At 32.6% G+C, this 18,800-nt stretch overlaps 1 protein-coding gene across 1 annotated transcript in view; it reads right to left on the bottom strand.

The window, feature by feature from the left end:
* Window positions 1–2,990: 2,990 nt before the first annotated feature.
* The window catches only part of LOC145316318 (innexin shaking-B-like), a 41,077-nt gene continuing 25,267 nt past the window's right edge, over window positions 2,991–18,800 (bottom strand). The window contains exons 5-12 of the mRNA XM_080156750.1: window positions 15,207–15,260; window positions 12,240–12,405; window positions 8,228–8,306; window positions 7,660–7,704; window positions 7,039–7,203; window positions 6,264–6,314; window positions 5,295–5,406; window positions 2,991–4,899 (exon numbers count right to left, since the gene is read on the bottom strand). Of these exons, the coding sequence (XP_080012876.1) occupies window positions 4,837–4,899; window positions 5,295–5,406; window positions 6,264–6,314; window positions 7,039–7,203; window positions 7,660–7,704; window positions 8,228–8,306; window positions 12,240–12,405; window positions 15,207–15,260 (735 nt within the window). The 3' untranslated portion in view covers window positions 2,991–4,836. The remainder of the gene's footprint in view (window positions 4,900–5,294; window positions 5,407–6,263; window positions 6,315–7,038; window positions 7,204–7,659; window positions 7,705–8,227; window positions 8,307–12,239; window positions 12,406–15,206; window positions 15,261–18,800) is intronic.

Genomic DNA, 18,800 nt, shown 5'->3' with positions numbered 1-18,800 from the left:
ATTATATTTCTGCTTCTATAAAAATGGATTCAACTCCCTAACTGTTATAGGCTATTTTATTTTTTGTTTAGAGATGGTTTTGGCTCTTATTCTGGTCATCCCAACTCCTTCAGACACAGTGCCCCTAGATACTAGGATCTCACCTGTTCGTAAATTCATAAAGCATCATCAGGTTCTCCCCTATAAAAGATTTTCAGAACAACCTATTTTCTTTTCTACGTCGATTTCTAAATAGGTTGGATTTTTACACTCGACGCTACATTGAACCTTTCTAAAAAAAAAACTAATCAGCTTACATAAATAAAATATGCGAAAAATACCTATTCTGCGAGTGTTATGCCAGTTACACGAGATTTTTACATATTGTTTCAGGAATAATTCATAATAATTGTAGGCTGTCATATTGCCGGCTACAACGCTGGGAGAATTAATCGATATTAATATTATTACTTGGATGTAAAACAAGATTTCCATGTACTCTGTTAAAGTAATTTTCGCACCTGGCTAATATAACGATACACCCTATCAGAATCGATGAACGAACTGACCAATAAATGGGTCTGTATTAAAAGCAAGCTAAATTGACGATATATATTGTTCCCTGTCAATATGTCAACGTATAATAGAACCTCGTAAAGTGTCTGACTATGACGTCAGAAAAAATTAACCAATGAGAAGCCAGTATTCACTGTAATTGACTAATAGTAAAACATATAGCGGTCTCTCATTGGTTAATTGTTAATTTTTTCTGACGTCATAGTCAGACACTTTTACGAGGTTCCGTATAATATCCTAAATCTAGTAAAGAACCATATTATTATGTACTGATGCTAAGCACAAACCTTAATCTTGAGACTTAGGAGTCCGGAATCCGTTTTTAATAGCGGATTCGGATTCTGAATTGGTAGGCTAAAATTAGCGTCTTGAGTTTTTTCTTTCAACTTCCCCTTTTTGAAGGCAAAGATTATCATCATTATATATATAATCTTTAAAAATCTGGTTTGATTCTCGGAAGTGAAATATAGATAACACCAAGAACATTAATTTTTAGGACATATGTAGCACTTACATTTTTTAATTTTTAAAAAGGGCCTTTTAAAATATTGCTAGAATCCGGAATCCGCCATTTTTCGGACGGATTCCGAATCCGGTCCAAAAAAATTACGGATTGCCATCCCTAGTGTTAATACAAATAAACAATATAATATTGGGAAGAATTCATTCCCTGTATTAAGGGTTCACCCTCCCTTCTAATTCATCGCTGTGCACGCCACTGATTGAGACGTCTAGCGGGACATGTCTCCCACAACCCTTCACACAATGGATGTAGAGTATACGTGGATATTACGACGGGAAAAATTATCAATTTAGAATGCTTTTTCCTCTATCATTTATTAGTCATTTCGTTCAACCAGTAGGAGGGAATAGGGTAAAGGGGGCTGGGAGGGGGGGGGGGTCATTTTTTAAGCCCCCTTCAAGTTTCACTTCATTAGATTACATAATAATCTGAAGTAACGTTCCAGTAATAATAAATCCATTGTTGACAGACACTCCAAGTAGATAGCATTAATTCAATAATAACAATATTAAATGTATAAAGTGAAGAACATTTGATTAATTTGGCAGCAATGTTTATTTATCTTTGGGATTTCATATTTTGATAAGAAATTCTAAATCATGTAGAAATTACAAACTAGTTGTGGAGCTCCTTCATAACTTCTAAAAATAATGCTTCTAAATCGAGCAGAAAATAGTTATTTATCGCATAGTGTTATAGACAGCTTTCCCCGAATTTTAAAATAAAAAATAATGATTAAACCTGTTTTGGTGGCCCCTAGGGGCCGAAGAACCGGGCTAACAAACTTGTTATAATTTTAGGACTTTTATTTTAATGTTCATGGAAAATTGTCTGTAATACGTTGCTATACATGATATTTCAGTAAGGCTGAGAATCGGTTGTAATCTAACGGATATTAATCGGTTTCGAAGCCATACTGGAAACACTATTACTATTAATAATAATTTGAATTAAGTTTCAAAATTCTTATTTTTAGAGCTGATTTTAAATGTAGGAGTTTCTCTACTTGAAACTGTTTAAAAACAAAGACTTATTTTTCATAACGACAGCGTATTGTTGAGCCAGTTCAGGTGTTAGAACATCATAATTCTTTAGACATAGGATAAGAACTCCATAAAACTGAAGCTTTAAATACAGAAGGTAGGTCAAACGAACATTAATACTTGTAGACTGTCAGAACTAAATAATCAGTTAATTTGTATGTGTAACCAAAATTGTACATATCTGTTGCAAAATTGCTTAAATACATAATACTGTATAAGGACTTACTTTCATTTTTAGCACTTGATCATAGACATGCTCCTCTTTTAATATTGTGCTTAGTTGTACCAGAAATTATTATTTAAAAAATCAGAGAATTTGGATAATTATAACATACAAATAAAAATCAGCACGTTTTAAATGACGTACGGACTTTTTGGCATTGATTGTAGAGTTTCTACGCTTCCTTAATCATACCTTACTGTTATAAGCAAATTTTAAAATCGATAAGGCAATTCTAACATGTCTGAATAAACGAAAACAGCTGCTACTGCTACTGTCAGCCTGACCCTAATTTTAGGAAAGCTTCGCTTTTGAAAAGAGATTTTAAACCTGTTACTTTAAAACCTCGATTTTCTCTAGTCTTGAATTTAAGCTTCACCTTTATGGATATTGTCAACCTTGTTTAATCTTAACAGCGTGCAATAATTACAAAATTATATTTAAGAATGAAAATTAAACTATTTTGAACTGGAGAAGGCATATTTTGGTAAGTTTTATTTTAAAATTACTGTATGATATTTATATTTCCAGCTCAATGGTTTCATTAGAAACCAACTGCATTAAAAAATTCTTTTTACAATAAAAATTTAAATCAGAATTTAATTTTCAAATTCAATAAAATTTATTTTGAATAGGGCCTTGCTAATTGCTTTGCTAAAGTCAAAATTACTATTTTCTTATTTCAAATAAATTGAGAATTAAAATCATATTTTCCTTAACAAAAATTGTATGAATAAATTTTGTCTTCAGCAAAGGATTTGTTTAAATATAATAGAGGAATAATCAGAGGTGAAAACCATTTATGCAATCTCAAGTACGTTAACTTTTTATATGTTCGATCATGTATTTAGTCGTAACTCTGCTTACAAAACAGAACTTTTTTTGACCTGAGATACTAAAACAGTTTCTTTACAAGCCCAAGTAATCAGTTTTAAAATATCTTTCTTTTTCATGGAAAATTAATGAAAATACTAAAAAGGTCTGTTTTGTGAGTATTTTTTACTGAGTTATGGCCAAATAAATGATCGAACATAAAAAAACTAACAAACTTTCTATTGACAATTTCTCTTATACAGAAGTAAATGCACATTATAAACACACATCATTATTATACAAAATAATTTTTAAAATTTTGAAATTATGAATAGCACCAAGAAGCATAATAAGTAGATTAGGGCAATTCTTTTTAACTTTATAGAAATAATATTTAAATTAAAAGATAAAATATTTTAAAAAATTAACCCTAATCTACCTCAATCATAAATTAAAATTGATTATTAAACAACATTAAACTTATAACTAAATGCATAATATTTTCATATGTTGTCTCTCTACCATTAAAAATGCACGTAAACTAGAATGATTAGACAACTAACCTAACCTATTGGGGGAGTAGATATACCCCAAGATTTTAGTCGTTTTCATGCACTTCAACTTCATCCTTTTATAACAGTCTGTGTGTTTGTTCCGTAGGATTTCCTAACCACTGAACCGATATAGTTCTCCTTTACAATTAAGCCGAGAAGGTTTATAACTGTCTTCGGTGGATTAAAAAAATTTAGGGGCAGGGGGGATTTTACTTTTTCCTAATAAAACTAAAATAAAAATTAGGAAGGGGAGGGGGGTCGAATTCAACCCCGTACCATCTCAAGTGCCCTTAGAGGCCTCTAAGGCCGTAGCCGCTAGTCATTATTGAGTTCATAGGTGTAAACTAAATATCCTACTTACAAACATTGTCTGGAAGTATTGACTACACTTTATAGAACTGATGTCCCCTTGAGCCTGAAATATATTCTCCTGTTTCTATTTTTTAACTTGCCTAAACTCTGTGGTCATATGCGTTTTATAATAGTTTTTCATACTTTAAAGCTTAAATCTTAAATTTATTTAATTTAAAGTAAATGTCTATAGTGTCAAAGCAAAATGGGGATAGGTGTCACTGCTTTTGGTCTACCTATTCTATTGACGTCAGGAAAAACCTTATACCCCATATCTTTTTAGGGGGTTTCTTTCCACTTTCTCTTTTCCTCTACTATGACGTCAATAGAATAGGTAGGCCAAAAGCGGTGACATCTATCCCTATTTTTATAGGGCACTAAATACAGCTACCATTTAAATCTCTAAGATCTGGCATCCGGGGAAATAATTTTTTTCACATTTGTCTTAATATAAACTATAATAGAAATATTTACAATTTACAAAAAATTAAAGGAAACTTGCAATTTTTTGCACCCAAACTGTAATTCAACACAACATAAAAATTAAACTAAGAGTAATCATAATTACTTTCAATCAATTGTTGTAATTTGTTAAAAATTACTTTTAGAATTTTAAACAAAATGTTTATTATTGTTAATCTGACTAAAGATATTTTCTAAACTAAAGAAGCAAAATAAAAAAGTACTTTTTTTTTATAAATTACATAGGTTGTTGAGTTGGCCTCTAGATTACAGTACAATATTATTAATACTATTAAACTGGTACACGCTGATGATCTATGGATCTGACATGTCCTTGTTTCTGTATCCAAGTTTCTTTGCCAAATCATGGAACACATCCTGAAATATGCAAAGTTTATCAAAGGGGGGGGGGGGGGTGGTGTCATTTTTTTATTTTAGTTCAGCATACTTCTTAGAATCGGTAATTTATCGCAGAAAATATATCAATATACATGTATAACCAGACATTTACCTGGATCCCCCTGTTGGGGACCTTTTCGTCTGCTAGCAACTTGCTTTCTACTCTTTTGTAGCGACTTGGCTGTGTTAATATTCTTATTGGCTGATTTTCAAAGACCCAATTGAACTTTCACCCTATATCCTTCCCTCCCACTGGATGAAAGAACTGACTATTAAATGATGTTCATTTTATCAACCTAAATTGAATAAAACGTATATTCTTTATTCATTGTCATAGCAAAAGTAGGGCTGGATCAATGGCAGATAATATTTACCTTGAATACCATATGATCAATATTTTGTCCTAGTAGGTAAAGAAGGAACCAGTCTCCAACGGCAGTTTTCTCCATTATCATCTCCACACACTCCGGCTTCACTCTTCGGTACCTGAAGAATATTTGGAAAAAAATATTAGGGTATTTTCCAGGAAGGGAGGGGATATTGGGCTGTTTACATTAGTTTCCAAGGTATTATGTTAATATTATCTCATTTGTTGGCCTAACAACTTTGGGGACTTTTATAGAATTTTGATTGGTTTGATCATTAAGTTTGGTGTCCAAACGTTTCATCCATTAATTGTAATCAACAGTAGGGGTAATTTATCATCATTTGGGATGTAAATCAATTTATTGGCCATAGTCTTATCCCTTTATATCCCTGGTATTTTCTCTACAAGTATAGCGTGTTTGTCATCGGTATGATGGCAGTAACTCTTAATTAATGTGAAAACTACTATTATTATCTGAACTCTTTTTCATGGCTCGGCAGCCTCGCGTCAGTCGCGTTTAAGCCTCCGTGAAATCGCCATCTCTCAACTTAAAATTCAGCTGGATGTCTTGTTTAAACCTGTTCTTAAACAGACAATCCATCTGTTCAGAATTTTTTTTGCACACAAGCTTGTTTTTTAGGCGAATGCGCGGCTGCCGAGACCTGAGGTGAATTCTTAAAAAACTTTTGCCCTACTAAAATCAGTTTGCCCCACCAGTGAGGCAAACTAAAAATTTAGAGGAGATAATTTTGCCTCACTAAAATTTTATTGGGGCAAAAGTTTTTTAAGAATTCACCTCTGTTCTTTTTTATCGCAACACTTAAAATAGACTTGTTCAATGTTTATTTCTCTTTTTTATAAAACCAATATCAAAAATCATTCATAACTTATACAATATATGTATACTTAGGATAGAAAATCTTAGCTTTATAATTGGAAAAAACGCAATATTTTTCAGAATTTTTAATTGGTTTACCTGAGCTTAAATAAAGAAGTCCTCAACGAGCAGGATAAACAGAGGGCAGTCCTAGATAATTAGAATTTATCAGGTCAACAATGTTGACTTACATTTATAATTTTCTATTGTTATGTGCCTGGCATCTAATTCTAATTAAAATATTAATAATTTCAATGGCAGCATGGATATAGTTAATATTTATCATTAAAATTTTGAATAAAAAATACTAATCCTTTCATCTATAGACCCAAAAATAGAATGGAGGAAAATTAAATTTATATGCTACTATCCAAAAGATTTTTTAAAATCAGACCAAAAAAAAGATATGGGATATAAGAAAAACAACTATACCAGTAAAGAACAACAACTATACCTGTATAGAAAAACAACTATACCTCTAGAGAACAACAACTATAACTGTAAAGAACAACAACTATACCAGTAAAGAACAACAACTATACCTCTAGAGAACAACAACTATACCTGTAAAGAATAACAACTATACCTGTATAGAAAAACAACTATACCTGTAAAGAACAACAACTATACCTGTAAAGAACAACAACTATATCTGTATAGAAAAACAACTATACCTGTAGAGAAAAACAACTATACTTGTAAAGAACAACAACTATACCTGTAAAAAACAACAACTATACCTCTAGAGAACAACAACTATAACTGTAAAGAACAACAACTATACCAGTAAAGAACAACAACTATACCTCTAGAGAACAACAACGTTACCTGTAGAGAACAACAACTATATCTGTAAAAAAAACAACAACTATACCTGTAAAGAACAACAACAGTAGTAAGTGATGCAAGTGTCAACATCCAGAACCAAAGGAAAATATAAATTTTCTCATTAAAGATATTAAGTGGTAGTATACACAAGGCATCATGCTTCTCTAACTCTCCGGAACTTCCAAACTTGTGGAAAGTGCACTTTGTCAGCCTACAATCAAGAAAGTTATGCAATATTTTTGAAACATTGTCATCTTGGCTAACTAATATCTAATAATATGATATAATGTTTAATATTTAGTTCTTCGCAGGCTAAAAAAAGCTTAAATAATTTGGAGAATTCCTGCTTTGATTGCATTTGGGGAAAAGTAAGTGCAACATCGAATTCTATGGTGGTCTCTTTGTGAAGAACTTTTAAATAGATTTATTATCACCTGGATCTTACACCAGATTATCATGTACTATAGCAAAGGAAAACTTGCTAAAATAACAATCCACCCCCTTAACCCATCCCCTCCCCTTCTATTGGATGAACGAACTGACCAATATGTGATGTCCATGTTAGCAACCTAAATTGACGACAATTTTTCCCCTGTCATGAAATCAACGTATATTCTAAATCCATTAATTTCATGGATAAACTATTTGTAAGAAGTGATAAGTTTACCTTGGAAAAATGTACACCATTGGATCTATTCTATCTTCTTGATCTCTGAAGTAACAAATATTTCAAAATTAAAGTTGAACAATGCTAAAAACCTTTTAACATATAAGGGACAAAAGACCATATAAGAAGTTACTCACTATGTTTGCACCTGTTTGTCCCTTTGTAATGCTATTGTGGCCTGATTTTAATACTTTGGACGTAATTATAATTGTATTTCAAAAGAAGATAAATATTTAAAAGAAAAATTAAGCCATAAAATTCAAGCATGTTGAATTTATGCAACATTACAAAAGGAATTATTGAATTGCTGCTGAGCTATTAGTAGATAGTCGGCTAATTTTTTTTTGTACAGATTCCCTTTGCTAATGAGCATCCAGTATGTAATTTACTTTGTCCCTTGGTCTGTCAGTTATGCTATAAATATTAGTAAATATAAAATATGTGAGAAAGGTTTAGTGATTCATGATTTTAACAAATGCTCTTGTCCGCATTCCCATCCATGATTTTTTGGTCGCTACTTATGGGTGTTATCATTCTTGTTGAGTTTATTGAAATACTAAGAACTGACCTATCTGCGAATGAAAGCACCTCAATGCCAAAAGTGAGGAAGGTACCGTCAAAAAATCTGTCCAGTAGGAACATTTGGCCTGAAATAATATCACTCTCAATAAACTTAATAATATGCGATAATATAATTGTAGCAAGTATGATTAAAGATAGATTTATGGTATAATTATATATTGTTAGGTAGTCTATGAGAACTCTGGGCTAGAAAATAATAGAAGTGGAAAGAAAGATGAATACCAAAATGAGATATTTTTGGGTGTTTATTTCATTGCAATATAATAAAACTGTGTCATTATTATGTAAAATGTAATTAAGTTATATTGTCTTATGCAGGAATCTCAACTAACCCTTCTGTAGATTACAACTAACGGTTGAAACGTTTGAACACTGAACTTAATGATACAACCAATCAAAACTCAATATAGTCCCTAAAGTCTCTGAGCCAAAAAATAAGAAAATGTTATTATAAAACTTTGAGGACCAGTGTAGTAAATAGCCCAATAAATTTTACCCAAGATCTTTCGAACTTTTCAATAATGTTGACTTTACCCTTAACATATTTTGTATTAAAGCGCAAAGTATGGATAATATGAATGTATGTACTAATCTCTCTATACAAACTTATTTTGTATTGAAGCACACAGTATTGATAATGTGAATGTATGTACTAATATCCCTAGATAAACTTATTTTGTATTGAAGCACACAGTATGGATAATATGAATGTATGTACTAATCTCCCTAAATCAACTTATTTTGTATTAAAGCACAAAGTATGGATAATATGAATGTATGTACTAATCTCCCTAGATAAACTTATTTTGTATTGAAGCACACAGTATGGATAATATGAATGTATGTACTAATCTCCCTAAATCAACTTATTTTGAATTAAAGCACAAAGTATGGATAATATGAATGTATGTACTAATATCCCTAGATAAACTTATTTTGTAATGAAGCACAGTGTATGGATAATATGAATGTATGTACTAATCTCCCTAGATCAACTTATTTTGTAATGAAGCACAGTGTATGGATAATATGAATGTATGTACTAATCTCCCTAGATCAACTTATTTTGTAATGAAGCACAGAGTATGGATAATATGAATGTATGTACTAATATCCCTAGATAAACTTATTTTGTATTGAAGCACACAGTATGGATAATATGAATGTATGTACTAATCTCCCTAAATCAACTTATTTTGTATTAAAGCACAAAGTATGGATAATATGAATGTATGTACTAATCTCTTTAGATCAACTTATTTTGTATTGAAGCACACAGTATGGATAATATGAATGTATGTACTAATATCCCTAGATATACTTATTTTGTATTGAAGCACAGAGTATAGATAATATGAATGTATGTACTAATCTCCCTAGATAAACTTATTTTGTATGAAAGCACAGAGTATGGATAATATGAATGTATGTACTAATCTCCCTAGATCTATTCTTATATTTAGCACACCAACCCTTTTCTAATTGCATGGGTGTGCGTGTGTGTGTGTGTGTGTGTGTGTGTGTGTGTGTGTGTGTGTGTGTGTTTGTGTGTCTATGTCTGTCACTAGACATCTTAATTGTTATTTTCCCAATGTTTGTGGGTGTGTGTGTGTGTGTGTGTGTTTATGTGTGTGTGTGTCTATGAGGGAGGGTTAAGAAGGGATGTTACATATGTACTAAAATTACTTTATGCCATCCATACACTGTCAAAAATATTTTACTTAAAATAAGAATTAGATGTTTTATAAATCTTAGTTAGCTTTATAGATTATATTTTACTAGATGTATTCAAAATATGAATTGTAAATAAATTAATTTTTCATAAAGTTAAACCCTAAGATTGAGGCCTTATTGTGATATAGTTGAACATAAGCACTGGCAAAACACCACTATTTGAGTTTATTTTTGTCATCACCTATTGAAATTACAAAAAATGGCCTGCCCTTCATTATAACTGGAATATTCAAATATGGTTCATGGGACGCGTTTTTTTCAATTCTACATCTGTTAAACTTTTGTTACCTATGATATAGACGTAATTATGGGTGCAAGGCAAACCCAATGAAAATACACAAATTTAACCCTTCTGTAGTTTAAAATTAGAGGTTGAAACGTTTTGAACACTCCACTTAATGAACCAATCAATCACAATTCAAAAAAAGTCCCCAAAGTTCTTAAGCCAACGAATAAAAAACGCGTTATAATAAAACTTTGGAGAATAATGTAATAAACAGCCTAACGTCCCCTCCCATTCTGGGTGCAAAGGAGAATTATTTACAGTGTTTATTGAATATGTTGCATAGATATAGAGATTGACTTTTGGGTAAGAAGGTTATGGGGAAAAGTGAGAATAAAAGCGATAGAGAGATAAAATTGGGTTAAGAGGGAGGGCCCAGGGGGGGGGGGGGGGGGGATGGCAGACAGATAAACTGATCTTTCCTAAAATTCAGCCTCAGGTAACTTTAAATTTTGTATGATAAAAAGAAGTGTATCAAGATTAATTTAACCGCCATTTTCCCCTCCCTCCATGGAGAATGTAGTATGTATATATGTTATATATGATGGATAGATGGTATTCTGCTCTGACAAGAAAGGAATTGTTGGCTACCCTTTCTGGTGATCTGGTGTCACCACATCTTAATTACCATGGCCACAACAAGGGCGTAGCCAGACACAGGAATACAGAGGAGGCTCAACACACTTTCTTTTTATGTTGAATGAATATGAATAGAGAAAAGATTCAAAATAATAATAAATTTTTTTTGGTTTATAATAAGCCAAAAATTATACACCTAAAAACACATATTAAATTACTTATAATGATATTCATAAAAATCTTCTTTTGCAAATTTTCTCACTGTTGATATTTAAAATTTTTTTTATTTTTAAAATATCTAAAGAGGCATTTAACAAAGAGAATTCATTGCCACTAAGGATATTTTACTAATAAGTTCCGCAAAGGTTAAGCACTTTCTTTGTATATCATTGTAAACAAGTGAACTCTAAAATTTGTATGATAATTGCTTTGTAATTTTTGTTTACAATTATACTATCATGTGTGGGTTTTTTTGAGGGGGGGGGGTGTGTGTGTAATTTTTTATCTCTCGTTTACTGTTCTCATTGCGCCTTTCCATTACTCTGTATTCAGCCTTTGATTCTGAATAGTAAGAAGATGAATAATAAGTTAGAATAGAAACAGTCCTCCTCATATTATACATGACACCAAATACTAGTTCTTTCTAGAATTACAAATCAACCAGAAAAAAATAAATGAATTGATTTGGTTTTGTGAAAGAAAATCATTGATAAAAACAAGGACAGTTTATGTGTTGCTGCAGCTGCTATTATGCTTAACAGCTTCGGGGGCTATATATTTTAAATATGGCAGCTTAGTGCAACTGCCGAGCCCTAATACAATGACTTATTATTTAATTAGACAATTTTTTTAAAATTTCTATAACTAAATAGCATCTTTGGTTAACACACCCCTATACTAAAGAACTATATTCAAGAAATTCTAGTGCTTTTCATATCATTAAAACAAGCTTAGAAATGTCAGAAAAAAGCGAAAAAAGAGCAGACAAGTTACGATCTGATCTTTACGGACAAACAGAAATTAGTTTCAGAATAGCTACACTACTACTAACTTTTAAAATTATTTATTCTTTTTGTTTATAAAAAGTAATTTTAATCAGCTGGACCTTGACAAAGCATTTGATACAATTACCCTCAAATTTCAAAAATTTAAATTTACTTAATAAAAATAATTTTAAAGTCCCTGGCAAAATTTTATTAATACATTTAGTAATTTGAACCTTGATATAATCCAAACATGTAGATAGTATTTCCTAAATATTCTTCTTTTAAAGCTGTATTTATAATAATTTAGGTTTGATAAACTAAATAAGTCTATCGTAATATACGTAGAACCTAATTTGTCCATCTCACAAAACCTCGCTAGGGACGAAGCTGCTTGTAAATAAAAAAAAGAGACTGACCTATAACATTGATAAGAGCCAGGAGTTCACAGAAGAAATATCTGGCCGCCCAGAAATTGTGATGCTTCAGGTTGGCAAACAAATAATCCAATATCAGCTTCTTCTTCAACCTCTTCTCACTCTCAGATATTATCCCCAGGTCTAGATCCATAGTCAGAGCTCCAACCTTGATAATAATATTATATAGAATTATATAATTACTCAGATATTATCCCCAGGTCTAGATCCATAGTCAGAGCTGTTCTTTAAGATGACTGAAACGGCTGGATCAATATTTATTTATAATCGATTTGGGGTAGGGTGTATACTATTTCTGTATGCGGAAGTTTCTGGTTATTCAAATTGATAGAATAGTTATTTATCGCATCGTATTATAGACAGATTTCCGTAGAAAAATGAAAGACCATAAGATTGAAACCAGTTTTGTTAGTTACGAGTAGCCGAAGGCCTGTGCTGACAAAACTGGTATTATTTCAATTTTTGTAGAAAATTGTTCGTAATACGATGTTATACATGAATTTTCAGTATTGCTGAGAACCCGTTCTAATCCAGAAGATATTTCAAAGCAATACTGGAAAATGAAACTTAAAACATCATGATATTAATTCCATAAGTTTTGTATAAATATTGAGAATGTAAACTGTATTGATTTGGGCACTCTCCCCAGGTTTTGCAAGAGAAATTGCTAATTTTGTATTCTAAATCTGGCAAGTATTTGCTGAAGCCACACACTCCTATACACACAAATATACAGGGTGTATCAAATAAAGTGTCCACCTTATATAAAAGTAACAAGATCTCTAAGTGTCTGTCTGTACCGAAGGATCTCGCTAACCGCCGAACCGATATGGTTCTCCTTTACAATGTATCCTGGTAATTTTGATTTTACTTTTACTTTTTAAATCTAAAATTGAAAATGGGAGGGGTTGAATTAAACTTAACCCCAATTCAATTACCACTAGAGGACTCTAGTGGTTATACAAGAATTAACTAAATGACTAGAAGTCGTTGTTGATCTAGTTTCAAAGTTCGAAAAATAAACATACATTTGCTTTTCATTTTGTAGGTTTGTTGTCAAAAGGGAATTTGAAATTTTTCTTGCTTTAGCTACACAATACTTGACCAATGATATTGATTTTAAAACTAGTTTTTATATCTGTACAGTGGGATGTCTTCAAGGTGACTGATTTTTCTCGGTCGATGTCATTTTTTTCCTTCTGGTGGGTGGTGGGTGAAAGATAGACCCTAAGTCCTTAAGAGTTATCTAGAGACACATCAACATCCAAGATTGGTTTTCTTTAGCTCCCCTGGTGACCCAGCTTTCGGTCACCTTGAAAGAATCCCACTGGAAAGAATTTGAGAGTTTATATATATAGATATATATTTTATAAGTTTTTGGGCAAATTATGTGATACACCCTGTGCATAGTCCCCGGTTTTGTTTTATTGTTGATGTGTCTGGTAGGTAGATGGACAGCAAGGTAAACACATATTTACACAAACTCTTCACTTTTGCATACAATCCACATCCACAGAATATCTTAGCTTCTTTTTATAAATCAATATACCCAGCTTCCCCTGTAGCCTCTAGGGGCTTATTTCATATTTATTCTTCTTTAAATATTATATTTTTCATGTACAGTCTGTTTCAATGACGTTTAAATTTCTATTTATTAGAGAAGAGGGAAGGATTTTAAAAATGTAAAGAAATAACATTTGTTGTAAGAAAACAATATACCGCAACAATTTATGTTACTCTTATAAATAAGTAACATGATGTGTGTCTGTCTCTGTATTTTTACCAAAAGATCTCCAACGATTTCTCATCACAGTTAAGCAGGAAGGGTTTAAACTATTTTTAATAGGGGCGTAGCCGCTATTATTTGATTAATATTTGCTTTTGTAATATTACTAAAATCTTATAGGCCCTGAAATTTGATTTCATCTTTAAAAAGATAAAGAAACATGCAAATATTAGGAATATTTTATAAACTTGAATTTCCAAACTTAATGATTTTCCCCACCGGGCATTTAGCTATTTTTTATCATTTATCAATGAGCATTGGGAGTGCCCCAAGCCTCTAGGGACAACTTAAATTAGAAAATAGTATAAATGAAGACCTTCCCAGGACTTCTTTGCAACACTTTCAAATGAAGATCATATATTGTAAAATAGTTCAAAACCATCACGAGACTGATGTGAAGATTCACTGAAATGGAGAACTCAAAAGGGTCAGCAGTTATCAAAATCTTTAGCTACAGAATAAAAAATCTTACTATTATATAATAGAAATAGAAGAGTAGAAGAATATTCTGAACCCTTTTTTCGTCAAATCTAAGAGAGAACATTCCTAGCAGACAAAAGTATTGTTTACTTTCGACTCAAGCTGATGTGGATTCTTAAAAAATGATAGACTCGCTATTCGATAGTGAGGCAAAATTATTTTTGTGAAAAATCATCCAAAAGCACATTAAAAATCTACAAAAATTAAACAAAATCATATGTTAATAACCCTCTTAAGATTTTATTTCATTTTTGTAAATTTTTTTAATCGATTTTGGAGGATTTTTCACAAAAATAATTTTGCCTCACCAGCGAGTTGCCAGCTTAACTTTTTTTTTAAGAATCCAACATTGTTTCAAGCTTTCAAATTGTAAACGAAATTTTTGGGCAATTAATTCTGATTCCGCAAAGCTTTCTACTAAGAAAATATACTGTTAACAGCTGACTTTTATGTATGTATGAAATGAAAAAAAACATGCCTTCGTAGGAAAATGTGTACATAATTTCAACCAATGAGATCCAATGTAAATTCCGATGCGATTCTCCTATTGGCTCAATCAGACATTCCCTCTCTTTCTTAGTACCTTTATTTATTATATAATATTAGTTCTCGGAAGGTAAAGTTATTTCTCAATTATGTTGAATTGATGCCTGAGACTGAGAGGTACAAATATAAATGCTTACCTTTCCAGCTTCCCAGTTCTTCCATAACCATCGAGGGATGTAGAACAATATGGCCTGAAGAAAAAATATTTTTATCAAAATTATAGAAATACATCTTAATATATGTAAGTAGATCCTAGTTTTAACCCGTAAGATATTTAATATTTATATTCATATTTATATACTCCATCCACCAAAAAACTTCTAATAGTAATTTATCGCATCGTATCAAAGACAGCTTTCCACGGATATTAGAATTAAAAATGATCCAAACCATTTTTGTAGTCCCGAAGGTTTTTTAATATTGCTGATAACCAGTTCTAATCTAGTGCTTATTATTCGGGATAAAAATAGGGACAAATGTCAAAATTTTCATTCCCACCTAATTATATACACTGACAACATCTTAACTAGGGTCAAACTTCAAGTAATTCTATACTGCCTAATAAAAAAACAAACATTCCACGGGCTAATAAAATAAGTTGTGAACAAAGAGTTAAATGAATTGTTACACATTGTGGTATACCTGTGCTGCATAATTCTTTAATATAATTTTATAAAGAAACTATATTACAGAACAAAGTATGAAGATATTACACAATTTTGCGTATAAAAATAATAAAGAGAAATGTGTCATATGTTTGATATGTGTGTGTGTGTGTGTGTGTGTGAGTGGGTGAGTGTGTATGTGTGTGTGCAGGTGGGTGTGTGTAAGTGTGTGTGTGTGCAGGTATTGAAGATTTTCTTGTAATATGTCCAACCTTATTATAAGGTCTCTGCAGTGTTTAAGGGAATAGTCAAAAATTCCAAAATGCACATAGTCTTATACCTATGTCTATATTCCTGACAGCTATGCAGTATCTATGTAATATAGTCACAAGAACATTGTTATTTAGTTATATACCATTACCTATGTCTAAATTCCTGCCAGCTATGCAGTATCTATGTAATATAGTCACAAGAACATGGTTATTGTCAGCACAATTCATATATAAAACACACAGACTCTCAAAGCACATTTACAATTGCAAAATTTTTGGGGGAATTGGTATTTTGTATTATTTTATAGAAGTGACAAGCGTTTTTCATTTCTTGATATTTCTTATTGTAATGCTTTCATTTTAAAATTTTAAAATTATTTTGAAAACTCTTTCAATCGATATATAATTACTTGGAAGTTGCACCAGATTTTAATGAACTCTGATAAAGTAATTTTCGCAGCTGCTTAAAATAACGATACCCGCCATCCATCCCCTCCCTTTCCTACTGGATGAATAAATGATCTTAAATGAGGTACAACTTAGCAAGCTAAAATGACGAAAATTTTTCCTTGTCAATATATCCACATATATCCTATATCCATTCCTCTTTCAGTCATATATTTACTTCTTTCTTGATTTTTTATTATGGAATTATGCGACAATCTATGTATAGTTATAACTTATACTATACATCCATTTTATACCTCTGACTTTATAGACACTTAGGTACTAAAAGTGTAATTGGCTTGATATAGGTATAATATCTACACAATGTACACATATTTGTTAGGTAACTTGAAAAGATGAAACATGCAAAACTTATAAATGCAATGGTTTATTGAAAGATTTAAAACTTAAAATATTTGCTTCCCTCACTCAGTTTGTTTGTCTGTTTTTCTGAAATGTTTTCATGTAAGGTTTTTTTTAAAAATATATTTGTAGAGATTTTAATATTCTAAAATAACGATATTTCATTCAGCCTATTTGAAAGTATTTGAAATATTTTAGGAAAGATGATGGTTTAATAATCCTCCTTCTAAATAGTTTCAAACCTATCCTGAACCATAATTAAAAACTTCGCTTTAATTTGATGAATGACAGGTCCAGCTATTCATGAAATCTCACTGGACATACAAACTTATGTATAAGCAAATATACTAATTTTTAGTAAACATATCCTACTAAAACAATGTAATGTTTTGGCTATAAATTAAAAGTATTTGTACCAACGACTTGTATTATCATCCTTGTTTTGAAAATATGATGCAGATAATAAAGCTAAAGGCTAGAGGAACATTATTTCCAGTATGGCTTCGAAACCGATTAATATCCGTTGAACAAGAGCCATCCTGAAAAATCATGTATCGTATTATAGACAATTTTCTGGTCCTACGACAAATGCAGGAGTCCCAATCGTCGGAGTGGACACTTAACCTAACCTAGCCTATTTTAGACCATCTTATAGGTTTTTTAAATGTATAACCCCTGCGGGGGGCTTATTTGTTCATTCATATCTTAACCTAACCTAATCTGTATAGAAATACTAAATAAAATTAATATTTTAACACTCCTGGGTTTGTCTACTCCGACGTTTGGGACTCCTCCGTTTGTCCTGGTGTGGTATGCGGCAACTCTGGGCCATGCAGAAACCAAGACATTATAGTGATGCTACGCACCCAGCTAAATCCTGTTATTCTACAATTGTAAAGCCACCTGAAAATATGTCAGATAACGGTATTGATTTCATCTCTCAGTTGTCCTGCGAGTGGAGGGAGGGGTGTCACCCCTCCCTCTCCCTTCTTAAGCACCGGAACCTTCCCCTTCAACCACCAAGTTATCAGCACCACCTCAGCCCTGAGGATAAAGGATCTAAGCCTTCCCTCACCTGATAGAATCACCCCCACACAGACTGTTGTTGTCACAGTAATCATCAAACCTTCCCTTTTAGTACCCAGACCTACCACTCAACCCCTCTATGCTTATCTACCTATTGTGCTGTTCCATGGGCTATCCTGCCTCCCCCGGACAGGGATAGCCATCTACCTAACCATTGCAACTATCTATGTTTTACTTGTATGATTTACCTTTAACTATCTTCATTCCTAATCCATATGTATTTATATTATGTTGTACAACTTTAGTAATCCTCAGACCTTCAATAAAGGAACAACTGAATAGACTCTGTTTATTATTTAGTGATTGCTAGAGAAGCGTAGCTTCTCTATAGTATAGGTGTCCACGTCTGTTCACACTGCCGTAGTCATTTGAACTCTGGTGTCTGCCATTTATCCTAGGCGGATACCACAACTTTTGGTGTCAGCTGTGAGATTACGGCAAACCACAAGTGTAGAGCAGACGCGCAGCTGAGGCTAAGGTACTCCCAGCAGTGAAACTGGCAAAACTGACACAAGCAACCTGAATTACCCACCCTGGATAGCAAGGTCTAACTCTGCATCCGGCAGTTGTGGAAGCGAAATCTAGCGAAAGACCACTAAGTGTGGCGGAACCCGAGCTGCGGAGAGTAGCGAGATCGGACGAGAGACTGCGGAGAGCAGCGAAACTTGACGGAGAACCGCGAGAAGCGCCGACATCTAACGGAGAATTGAGCGCTCAAGGGCTGAAACAGGCCTGCGGACGGGCTGAAACAGGCCAACTAAGTGTAAACGGCTGAAAATAGGCCAACATTTACTGCAAGAGATAGCAGGATTCGAACCAGCGGCGCTGCAGGACGGGACATTCCCTGCCGCCACCAGCCGGATTCGGATACACGGCGCTGCAGGACGGGACATTCCCTGCCGCCGACAGGCTGAAACAAGCCAAGGATTCGAACCAGCGGCGCTGCAGGACGGGACAT

This window comes from Acartia tonsa, chromosome 4, assembly GCF_053477335.1.
Source record: "Acartia tonsa isolate MP-2025a chromosome 4, ASM5347733v1, whole genome shotgun sequence".
Taxonomy (NCBI): Eukaryota; Metazoa; Arthropoda; class Copepoda; order Calanoida; family Acartiidae; genus Acartia; species Acartia tonsa.
This window is presented reverse-complemented; position numbering and strand designations above follow the sequence as displayed.